The sequence below is a fragment of the Dipodomys merriami genome, unplaced genomic scaffold (genome assembly GCF_024711535.1).
Source record: "Dipodomys merriami isolate MVZ:Mamm:240054 unplaced genomic scaffold, mDipMer1.0.p SCAF_10, whole genome shotgun sequence".
NCBI classification, from domain to species: domain Eukaryota; kingdom Metazoa; phylum Chordata; class Mammalia; order Rodentia; family Heteromyidae; genus Dipodomys; species Dipodomys merriami.
In genome coordinates, this window is record NW_027202271.1 from 31,599,636 (window position 1) to 31,612,618 (window position 12,983).

A 12,983-nucleotide genomic window follows, 5' to 3' on the forward strand; every position below is an offset into this window, starting at 1 on the left:
AGTAGACTAGGAAAGCATGGGCTGCCAGGGACACTTCAGGAGGTTAGGGTAATGTGAGCTAATGGCTCTTCCGAGTCCTTGTGGGGCTATTCCAAGTATTTCAACATGATGCATTGCATTGCCTGTACGACTGGCAATTACAAAAGAGGATAGATGGTAGATTTGAAGCTGGGGACATGAGTTTGATTCCTAATTTTTCCCGCCACTAGTTGTGGAACCTCAACTAATGGCTTGAACTTTGAATCTCATATTTTCCACTTGTACAATGGAAATAATATAGGTTGCTAGACTTATTTCTACTGCACTTCATGTGCAAGAAGAATATATATGTAAGATTACTTTGCTAAACCAAGACCCCCCAGGAGAAAGTAATATAATTAGTTATTTAAAAGGGTGCAGTGAGAGGTGGGAGGCCAAAGAACCCTTCAGGAAGGAAACTGGAACTATGAATTTCATTCTTCTGGCTCAGTTTTCTATTAATTTGTAGGGCCATTGTGAATTCTGTTGTTTAGTGACAACTTCAAGTATGGAAGCATTTAGTTCTATCTATCTATCTATCTATCTATCTATCTATCTGTCATCAATCAATCAATCAATCAATCAATCAATCAATCAATCAATCTATCTATCTATCTATCTATCTATCTATCTATCTATCTATCTATCTATCTATCTATCTATCTATCTATCCATCCATCCATCCAGGTAGGAAACAGGATCAATAGGAAACAAGAACATGAGGGATTCTCTTTTAAGTAACACGATCTGACTTATCATATCATTCTTTATTATGTTAACATGTTTTAGTCAGGGCTCTTTCAAGCTCCTGTGTGCTTAGATGTTTGAAAATGGGATTTTAGATTCAGAATGATATATATGATTACTTAAAATATATATTATACTACTACTACTACACAAGACCAAGTTTATAGGAAGGATGATAGAGAAAACACAATTAATGAGTGATGACTAAATTACTCCTACTCAGAATTTATTAAATGAGATATAGAAGTCAATTTACTATAGACAGTTTATGAAGTAGGGTTCTCAGTTTGGAAGTTTGTATGTACTATTTTAAACCAATTTATGAACACAAAATGGCTCCCACAAAGAGGTTATATAGAAACTGGAGGAATAAATTTAATACTGTCTAGTGTTCTTTGACCACGTTGGATGTCTTTTTTTTATTGTAAAGAATTGGATGTCTTTTTATTTTTCTTCAAAGCTAAGGCCCTTGCATTTGACAAACAAGTGCCCTTCCACTGAGCTAAATCCTCAACCCTATATATCTCTTTTTGTGCTGGTTCTAGGGCTGTCCCTGAGATCCTTTTTCTTAAGGCTAGTTTTCTACCGCTTGAGCCACAATGCTACTTCTAGTTTCTTTTTCTGAGTAGTTTATTGGAGATAGGAATCTCATGGACTTTCCTGCCTGGGCTGGCTTTGAATCATGATCCCCAGATATCAGCCTCCTGAATTGTCACCAGTGACCAGCTGATGTCTTTTTAGTTGGAGTACCTGATCTTAGGAAGAGCTTCAAGGATATTCAGGGATCTAACATAAAACATATGAAAAATGTTTCATGAAATGCATTTGTAAATTACCATGTGAGACATAATTTGTGGGTGTGATTCCATGTCTATGACCTTTTATTCCTTCAAACTTTTATCATTGACCATCTGGCTAGGCCAGAATCAGTCTTTTGAGAATACTGTAGTACCACTTATGATCTGAAGATGGCAGCATTGGGTGACCTATCTCCTTTTCCCACAGCAATTTGAATTTGTCACTCAGGCTTTCTACTTAATGATGGTGTGTATGTAAATAACTGCTTTTCTTCTAAGGAAGAAGTCTCATCTATCATTCTTGTTTTGGTTTTCAGTTAATGATCATATGTAATTATGTTCAAATAAAATATTTATAAATAATTGTATATTATTAGGGGCACATAAAACTTGAAATTCAGAACATCAGTGTTGATGAAAGTTACCCTTCAATTTGGGAGGTGTTAGCATTAGCATTTGTTTCTGTTTAAAAAAACAGTAGCAACCAAAAATCAGCAATTCTCTCTTGCAGGTGTTTTTTTTTTTATGAGGCTTGGGATATTTTTTCCCAATTCTTATTTATTTGTTGTTTTTGGTAATAAGTAACATATTTGTTTTGAAAAATCTCTAGGGAACATATTATAGATCTACATCTGGAGTGTTCTATGAGAAAAATAAACTATCTTTCCTTAAGATTTCAAGAAGTGATTCGTTAGTCCTGAATTCTGAAGGGTCATGAGGGGCTCAGTCAGTTCAGCTCTAAGCTGGCTTTGCATCTATCACCAGACAATAGAAATGTGTGGTCATTTCTCTCCCTCCAATTAAGGTTCTAATTGAGGTCTCCACCAATATTCAAAACAAAAAGAAGATTACCCTGAGCAAATCTATAATTCAAATTTTGCCAATATTTGAGTTTCAGGTGCAATTTACCAGGTCTCATCTGTCAGCCACATGCAGAGCTGCAAATGGAAAATTGTCTAAAGCAAAAGGCTTAATTCTCTGAGGGCCAGCAGGCTGCAGAAGCAGCATCAGGGGCCCTCTTTGGTTGATAAAGGCAGGGAACCAAAGGGAAAGGAGGAAAAGGAAACAGCAGATGGATCTGTATATGGTCAGAGTTGCTGGAAGGACTCCCAGATGAGGTAAAAGGATAGAGAGCCTGCTAAGCCAAGAGCAGGAAGAGACAGAGTGACTCTTCCCTATGAGCCATTCCTGATTCTACTTGCACGTTGACTAAAGACATGATAGATTTAGTTTCTTGCATCAGATCCCTTTCATTCCTGTTGTAAAAGAAGATGGAAACCCAGATCCTTGTGAAGACCATGTGAATGGCACAGCCAATTTTATCAAAGGTCTTCTGTACCTGTTTTGACTTGGATCATAACTGTGATGGACCATGAAATATGTACGTAACTATATAACTCTTCATTGCGCCCAGAATTGTGCAAACGGTTTTGGAGGGTAGATTTAATCTTTCAACATGCGTTCAAATCTTTTATCTTGGATTTTCTCCGGGAAACTGACTTTTTCCAATGGCCTGAGGCCCCTGGCCCAATTCATATGTCTAATCATGTAGTCTTGTCTTTTGCCTGGCATTCCCTTCTACCTGTGCTTTCTGACTCCACAACATACAACATAGTCTTCACAGCACCACTCCATCAGTGAAAAGAAGAGTCAGACGGTGCCTTTCTCCTGCCTAATGATGCCCAATGACTTCCCACTGCCTTTGGAAATGCAAATTGATTTTTACTTCAGGACACTCCTTCCTTAGATCTTTGCACAATTACCCTTTTCATATCTCAATCCACTAAAGTTGTTTTTTTAAAGCAGATTGTAGCTTTTCTTGCTAACTAAAATAAATCTGTCACAGAATCTCACTGTGTAGGTTAGGCTGGCCTTGAACTTAGATGTATTTTAAACCGGCCTCGAACACTCAGTCCTCCTACCTCAGCCTCCAGAGTCACTATACGTGGTTTTCTGACTGTAGTTTAAATATCCCCTGACTATCTGACTATTTTGGCTGAAACAGTCATGCCCTCTTAATAGCTGATGTACTACATGGCTTTATTACCTATAGAGCATATTCCACTTGAAACTTTCCTGTCCATTGGTGGTGGTTGTTGTCTGGCTCATCCAAGTACCAGGGACTTCTTTCATAAGATTAGGGACCTCATTGCCTTGTTCATTGTTTATCCTTAGCATCTAGAGCACAGTCTGGTATATAATAGTTCCTCAAAAATGGTCTGTGAAGTAGATGTGTGAGGGAATGGATGCACACCACTGTCAGGAACATTACAGCTCAGATAGGGGGTGGGTGGTTACCAAGTAGAAACAGACTTTACATTGGCAATTAGGTCCCTGGGTGCCTTTCTTTTCTTCATGCATAAGATGCATGTTTTAGACTTTGTTATTATAAATCCATTGTTCTCAACTTAGGGTGCTATCATCTCCCATTTGGCAATGTCTGGAGATATTTGGTTTATTAAAACTTAGCTGGAGGACACTGCCAGCATCTAGAGGGCAGCAGCCGGGGATGCTGCCAGACATCACGCAGTGCACACCACTACTTCCCATGAAGGAGGCTCGTGTGCCTAAAATGTCAATAAGCTCTAAAGTTGGGGAAAAAAAGTTGAGGTGGAGAGGGAGAAAGAGGAAAGATCTATTGTCCTGGAGCTTACAGCTGGGGAGACATGAGATAAACTGTATACCACAAACAGTGTATAGACACTGAAGACCGTCAGAAAAATGGTGTGCTAAAAAAGAGTCAGTGTGGCAGAGGAAGGAGGAGCTGGTGGGTGCGGTGGGTAGGATTTATGGCGGGTAGGATGGGCTGTCATTTTGGCCTCTTTGGAAAATGATTCACCTGTGAAGGTGGAATGAACTCTGCGCCCTGGAAATGGCCAGTCTTTTGGGTCACTTTCAGGGGTGCTGAGCACTGGACCATGCTATTCCAGACATCACCCGCACATTAAAAATGAATAAAACCGGGGCTGGGAAGGTGGCTCAGTGCAGAGTGCTTGCCTCGTATGCATGAGGCTCTGGGTTCGATTCCTTAGCACCTCTTAAGCAGAAAAATCTGGAAGTGGTGCTGTGGCTCAAGTGGTAGAGCACTAGCCTTGAGCTGAAGAGCTGAGGGACAGCACCCAGGCCCAGAGTTCAGGCCCCATGACCGACAGAGAAAAAAAACAACAAAAAACTCCAAACCCTCCTGAACCAAGGGATGTCTTAACTGACCAAAAAAATAGAGCAAATGGTCATGAGTTAGAAATAATAATTATTTTTTACTCCTTTTCAGGAGTGGTTTTGTCCTCTTCCTTCTACACCTTTGCAGCCTCCCTCACGGTGAAGGCAGGGCAGTGTTAATTCCATCCGTCTTTCCTGCGCATTATCAGCTTCTCACTTTTCTCTCAGAGTAGCAGTGTGATTTCAGCCCCTCAGCCGCACTGTGAGTTTTTGTAGGTTGTGCAGAGATTTTTCTGTCTGTCTAGGCTGACTTCTTAAGTCCAGTGGAAGTAGATTTTAGAATTCTGGGAAACCTGCATTAGTTGATGCTCATAAAATGTGGGCCAACATACATACATACATACATACATACATATATACAGACAGACAGACAGATAGACATACATACACAAATCCACAGATGTATATGCATACATAAATATATATTTAGGATTTTGCTAAAATATGTACTAAAATTGTTTTGATAGTTTGGTAGATGTATCCTTGCTTTCTTTATCTTTTGCTCTCTTTCTTTTTTTTTTCCTTCAGCATCTGGGTTTGAACTCAGGGCCTCATCTACCATCACCTACTACTTGAGCTGCTCCCAGACCCCTCTCCCCCATGGTTTTCGTTTTTGTTTTTGTTTTGTCAGTCATAGGGCTCGAACTCAGTGCCTGGCACTGTCCCTGAGCTTCTTTGCTCAAGGCTAGCACTCTACCACTTTGAGCCATAGCGCCACTTCCAGTTTTGAGTGGTTAATTGGAGATAAGATTCTCACAGGGACTTTTCTGCCCAGTCTGGCTTGGAACCTCTATCCTCAGGTCTCAGCCTCATGAGTAGCTAGGATTAGAGGTGTGAGCCACTGGAGCCTGCCCCCCACATTTTTTTTGGGTCTGATCGTGGGCCTGAACTCTGGGCCTGGGCGCTGTCCCTCAGCTCTTCACCTCAAGGCTAGCACTCTACCACTTGAGCCACAGCACCACTTCCGGCTTTTTTTTCTCCTGCTTATGTGGGGCTGAGGAATCGAACCCAAGGCCTCATGCACGCAAGGCAAGCGTTCTACCACTGAGCCACCTTCCCAGCCCCCCACATTTTTAAAAGATAAAAGTCTCACACTTTTGCCTGGAGCTTGCCTTAAACTCTGATCATCTTAATTTCAGCCTCCCAAATAGCTAGGATTACAAGCAAGATCCACTATGGACAGTAGTCTATTTTTTCATTACCACACCTCTTCACCATGGATTATCACAGAGTAGTTACTCCACAAATGTTTGTTCAATGAATAAACACATTTAAGGAATCAGTTGGAGATGACAGGATTGTACAATATATGCCCACATGAATGCATTTATGCCATAGAAACACAACTTGGTAAGTACAGTAGCATATTCTTATGGTGTTACCACTATGATATACTTTTTTTTTTTTTTTTTTGGTCGGCCATGGGTTTGAATTTAGGGCCTTGGCACTCCTCCTGAGCCTCTTCATGCTCAAGGCTAGTGCTCTACCACTGGAGCACAGCACAACTTCCAGGTTTTTCTGAGCAGTTTATTGGAGATAAAAGTCTCACAGACTTTCCTGCGCCGGTTGATTTTGAACTGCGATCCTCAGATCTCAGCCTCCTGAGTAGCTAGGATTACAGGCATGAGCCACCAGTGCCTGGCTCACTGACTTTTAAATTTCTGTGTGTGTGTGTGTGTGTGTGTGTGTGTGTGTGTGTGTGTGTGTGTGTGTATGTGAAATCACTGCAGTAGATATGATTTGACCTCATGTAACTCTTAGTAGTAAGCTGGGCACGGTGATAATGTATCTGTAATCCCAACACTCAGGTAGTTGAAGCAAGAGGATTGAGGATTTGAGGCCAGCTTGGGCTATATTGCAAGACCCTGTCTAAAAAACACACCAAACACCCTTAATAAAACCCAAAAACACCCACAAAAAAGCAGCCAAACAATCCAGACCCCAAAGTCTTAGTAGTCTGTACTTTTTCCATGCATCTTAAAGTAATGATTATTAAGCAGGAGGGGAAGTTTTAATAAGTGGTCTTGATTCAAATATATGTAAATTGATAGTGTTAAAAATTATGCAAATTATGGACACTGTGACATTTGATTTTGGGTGCCATTTTACTCTAATAAAGAATTCACTGACCACTTCACTGAATATGTGTCTATTTTTTTTTTCAGTGTTATTTCTTCACAATTGAGTTTGGCCTTTGCAAGCAAGAAGGTCAGCTGCGGGCATATGGGGCAGGCCTACTTTCCTCTATTGGAGAACTGAAGGTATGAAGCTGTGAATGAAAATATCCTTCCCAAACAAACTGGTTCAAGGTCATAGGAAATATTGATTTGTTTGTCTGAGCATTTCTGCTCACAGATAACCCATAAATATTTAATAGAGAGGATTTGGCACCTCAGATATGGGTGCTGACCTAACTTTTTGCACTTCTGAAAATGGGTCATGCCTTTCTGGGCTTGTGGTGTGACTCTAATAGATGAGCAGCCATGTGTACAGATCAATGGGAATGACAAGTGCATGCTCAAATGTTAGATAACAAATGGCCGGCCTACATTTAGTGTTGAAAAATGGGCAGTGAGCTAGTGGCAGTCCCATAGGTGGGAACTCGCTGGCCAAGTGGCCTTGTGACTCTGATTTCTGCCACTTCCACGGCTCCCGTGGACTCCTCACTGTCTAGTTCACAAAAAAGGAAGTTTAGAGCTGTTTTAGCTTCTTCCATATTAGTACACATTAAAATGCTTGTGAAGGGGCTGGGAAGGTGGCTCAGTGGTAGAGCACTTGCCTTGCATGCATGAGGCCCTGGGTTCCATTCCTCAGCACCACATAAGTAAAAAGAAAAAACCCAGAAGTGGTGCTGTGGCTCAAGTGGTAGAGTGCTAGCCTTGAGCTGAAGAGCTGAGGGACAGCGCCCAGGCCCAGAGTTCAGGACCCACAACCGGACCCCCCCCCCCAAAATAAAATAAAATGCTTGTGGATGCACAATTAAAACACAACTTGTCAAGGAAGTATATAGTATGTAATAGTGATGCACAAAAATAATTTCTTTTGCCTTAAGATAGAGTAAAATGACTAGAAATGGTGGGATTTGGTAGTTTTATTTTTTAATTTAATTAAAGAGTTATCTTTAAGTAATTGTACAACGGTGTTTCAACTCAACATATCAGTTTATGATCACAATGGGTCTTGGTCATTGATTGCTATACCACTAACTGCTAATTAATTGCTATACCATTAATTGCTATACCACTGGGGGAAAAAAGAAACCAGTTTTAAATGTAAAACAAAAGCATCTAATAATACTTAATACTCATTCATGACAAATAGTAATGGATTACACTCTCAACTCTATAACTACAGCTAATAGTAATAGATTACATTCTCAACTGTATAACTATAAGATACATAGTCTGTATCTTAGTCCTTATGCTACTATACCAGATTCCCACTCACTGAATAACTTACCGAGAATGGAAACTGATTTTCTCATAGTTCTGGAGGCTAGGAAGCCATGGTGAGTGGTCTAGTAGTGAGGGTTCAGGTGGATATTCCAGAAGAGTTACATGTGTGTTCGCAGGGTAGGAGGCAGAGGCTCAAGTCCGTCTCTGAAGTCAGCTGTGCAGTGCTCAGGAAAGGACTCTTCATGGCCTCTTCACCTCCCCACAGCCCTCATGGCCTCACACCATCCCATCGGCAATACCTGAGTTTTGGAAGGAGCATATTCAACGTGTAGCAAATGGGAAAGACTAGATGTGGGAAAGCAGGTTTTGATACATTTAACATGCAGTGAAATCATTCTTTGACTAGTTAGCCTGAGATCAGAAATATGGACTATTCTAATTTAAAAAAGAACTGGGCATTATTAACCTTAATAGAATTGGTAAATCTATAGGTATTGGGTCTTTGTGCTTGTTTATATTCTTGAAAGACAAGATTTCATTGTAGTTTTATTGAGTCTGCTCATTTTATGACTCCACTAATTAACAACAAACTCCTCAAAACTTTATTTGAGCACCTACAGTGTCTACTGTACTGTGCCAGACACCAGGGACAAAAAGGCAAATGGTAATTATGAAGAATAAGGATATGAAAAATAACACAACCTTTAACAAATATTTAAATAGATTTTAGTATTTTGGTGCTTTAGCCATATTAACCCACTTAATCCTCTTAACAACCTACTTAGTGCTGTAAGAGGTATCATTGTCACAGATGAGAAAACCGAGGGAGGTATAAAGACATTAAGTTACTTCCTTAAGTTACACAGCTTAAATGTATTGGAATGGAGCCCAAATGTAGGCCTTCTAGGCCCAAGGATCAGGGTTCTTAACCACTAGCTGATACTGTCTGTGATCCTTGTTGTCCAGAATTTAATGCCTAGTGTGAGAAATAATCAGATAATAGAAAAGGTGAGAGAAATATGTTTGGCACATAGCAGGCCATTCCTGAGAAGGTTTCTGATGAAGTCTCTGTAGCCTATGCTCAAGGCTAGTGCTCTACCACTCTACCACTGGCTTTTTGGTAATTGAGTCACCAAAGATAAGAGTCTCACAGACTTTTCTGCCTGGGCTACCTTTGAACTGTGATGCTCAGATCTCAGCCTCCTGAGTAGCTAGGATTACCTACCCAGCTCTATGCTTATTGTTAAGGGATGGAAGGAAATATTAGGAAAGGGCAAGATAAACTGAATGGTTAACGGGCAGTGGAGTAACTACTACATGGTCTATTGTCACAGCCTGCCTCATGTAGGGGACTCTTTGAGGCTGAGCATAGCTGGAAGAGAGGATAATGTGATATAAGTTTTATTCCAATTAAATCCTCAACAAGACATCTATTTGCAAGTAATCTTATTGCAAATGGCTGAAATCCACAGCAATGGCATGAAGGCATTGCCCCATAAGACTATCCCCTTTACCTACTCTTGAGTTCCTCCACAGAAAGAGTTAGAGAGTGATGTATCTCCTGGGCTACCTCTGTTTTACATTCACTTCAGATAGTTTATATATTATAGCAGAAACAAAAGAAACAAACCTCTCTCATGGCCCCCAACTTTTGACAGGGTCTTCTGGTTAGGTTAATGAGGCATATGTGGGCAGCACTGGGGTGAATCTGTTGGTTTTGTTCTTACTGATGTGGACAGAATCGTGTAGAAATGGAAATCAGCCAGAAATATATACACCGAAGGGCATTGTCCTCCGTGCAGCCTCTTGTTCTGGTCCATCACCTCCAGTCATTAGCATTCTTCCATTCTCAAATTTCAACACTCCAGCATCCTTATGATGGCTACTTTGGACCATTTTTACAATTCAGAAATCGACTATTCACAGAGAATACATAACATTAGCTTCTTTGGCACCCCCTCCTGCCCTGCTCCTGGTAGCACTCAGGCCCTCTCACATCAACTCTGAATACTTGTTTGAGTGAAGAAGCTCTGGTCCTGGACCTAATACAAGGATTTATTAATAGCATTAGTGTAATTCTATTTAAGCATCTTTACAGTTTTGAATGCAGTTACGTTTTGTAGTAAAATATCTTTAGCTCTTCCTAAAGCAGTTCCAAAGGTAGATCCCAGTTAATTTTGTTAAATATTCTGTTCTATAGAACACTAGCAACAACTCCAAAAGTATATCAGGGTGGGACTTTTCCACCACTCGGGAGAGAGAGCAATTAATCGTGAGTGAAGTCATCTGGAAAACTGACTTTGAAAAGTGGGTTGGAAATAGGATAATTGATTGCCATTTACCCACAGTCTAGCATGTGTCTTTCATTATACACTCTTTTTTTCCCTCTCTGTCCTAGAGATGATCTAACTGTATTATGCTATCATTTTTTCATTTATTGTTCACTTGCTTATTCATCTATTTTATTTAACAAACATGAAATTGATGGTCTAGGGTTTCATAGAACATGGACTAGGAAAGCTCTAAGAAGGGATTGATATGGATCTATGTTGAATCCAATTCTCTTGGAGACACAACAACGAAGTTTGCTCATATTAGGTGGCAAGGGAATGATAGCTAATCAATGAATTGTGAGTCTTATCTAAAAATTTAATCCATCACAAAAGTAAAGGCAGTTTCTACTTTTTTCCCCGCTATGGCTAAGAATAAAGTCTAGTTCTTTATTTCCTTCAGAGAAGAGAAGAGACTTTTTTTTGTAAGTGGCCTTAGCACCTACCCACTCCATAGTATTGCTAGAATATATATATATATATATATATATATATATATATATATATATATATATATATATATGTTTTGCTTTTTGGGTTTTGACAAGGCTCATGGTTTAAACAAATGTAGTTATTTGCTTTTAAGAATGTCCTTGCATGTGGAATTTGTTGTCTGGTCTTTATTTAGCTATCAATCTGTAGTCTCAGAACAGCTTTCTACTTATCATGATGACTTGTATTTACTATCATTTCCGACATCTGTGGGAGGTGGTCAGAATTACTGCCAGTCTGTTGAGAAGAGCCTCGAGGGACCTAGAGGTTTTCTGAGGTTATCCTGTAGGTCTGTGGCTTGCTAGAGCTAGGACTTGGGGCTGCTGAACTCCCATTCCTTTATCTCATCAGCACAGCTCACACCTTCCTTTGTCTTTGTGGTTCCTTCAGGAATCTGGCACTATTACCAAGAACTGGGCAGATTCCTGAGGACTGAGACCTGGAAAGTCCCAAGCTGTGCTTCTGACCTCTAGGAAGGCATTGCTTGAAGAGGGAGGCTGTACTCTCATTCATGCATCTTATTCAAACTGATAAAGCAATAGCATCACTGATTAAAAAGCTTAAGTGTTCTGCATCATTGCCTAATTTGGCAATAGGGATGTATATGACACGTTGTGCCCAGTTATCAGGAAGAGCATTGAAAGGAGGCTAAAAAATTATGTATCCATACAAATAAGTATGTATATGTAAACGATGTATCTACTTGTTCTGATGTGGGAGAAGATGATTATGGTGTAAGTCTAGGAGTGTTTGCAAATTTTTGTTCAGAATCTAGGTCCCAAACTACCTGTAAACCTGACTTCACACCTGAGTATTACTTTTTTTTTTTCCTCAAACTTTAACCAGGCTTAATTTAGAGAGTGAGGATCACAAGGTTTATATCTAGAGTAGTTGAGATAATAACTCTGTGTCATTGCAAAAAAAAAAAAAGGGAGTTTGGGAGCAAGATTTCAGGCTGATGAACTAGGGCAGTCACTATTGGAGTCTAGGACCTGGAAGACTCAAAACTGGGACAAGATTTCTTCCTCCATGGATTCTAAACCCTTGGGGGAGAGGAGCTTACCACAGAGTGAAAGGTATGGTCATACACATAGGTACTGGACTGAATTAGTAATGATAAGTAACTCTATTGAGTACTTTCCATGCCAGGCATTCCTACATACCTCTTCATGTAGTTCTAAACTGAGCTTATGGGTACCATTCCCATTTTCCAGATAACTGGTAGACTAGGTTTACAGAGTGAAGTAATTTGACCAAAGTCATCTAGGTAGAAAGGGATGGAGTCAGATTTGAATCTTTATTCTTTATCTTAACTTCCACTCTAGTGTCTTGTAATATTTGCTAACAATTGAGTTCTGGGAAATTGTTTTGATGTTATAAAGAGATGTTTATATTTTAATAGGTGGGAATGGCAATTAAGCTTTAATTTGTCTCCTAAAACCAATTAATTGCTAGTGGCCACCTATGTGAAGGGTGGCAAGGTCATCCCCAAGACCCAGTGGGAAAGTCTGTCATGGTCAATTTGCATTGGCTGGAGAGGTGGGAGAGGGTGGGGCTAGGAGGGCTGGCTATTTACAGGTCCTGTTAAAATTGTACTGCAGGTACAGCCTTAGAATCTGTGTAGGTCAACGTTTTCAGTTGATCCAGGAGGAAATTGCCCCCTAAGCTGAGGTAGTTGCACTCATTTGGAATTATAGATCTAGACCTCCAGGGAGGCAGAGGAGAACTCCAGTCTGCCCCTTTTAGTCCTGTGCCCTTGTCTCTAGCATTATGGGTAAATCCAAAATAATCCCTCTGGAAGGTTCAGACAGCAGGAGGCTTCTCTCAAGAACTCCTTTTCTTTTGCACTGATGTGAGAATAAAATACTGTCAAGCCAGACTCTGTCCCGCATTACAAAGCCTCTCTCTGCATGAAGTTGGACCAGTTCTTGCAGACTCCAGGATTTCACAGGCGTGACCCTTCAGCAATGATTTACCCCAGAGTC

At 40.3% G+C, this 12,983-nt stretch overlaps 1 protein-coding gene across 1 annotated transcript in view; it reads left to right on the forward strand.

The window, feature by feature from the left end:
- The window catches only part of Tph2 (tryptophan hydroxylase 2), a 93,506-nt gene that overhangs the window by 77,173 nt on the left and 3,350 nt on the right, over positions 1-12,983 (forward strand). The window contains exon 9 of the mRNA XM_070036803.1: positions 6,947-7,042. Coding sequence (XP_069892904.1) covers positions 6,947-7,042 — 96 coding nt within the window. The remainder of the gene's footprint in view (positions 1-6,946; positions 7,043-12,983) is intronic.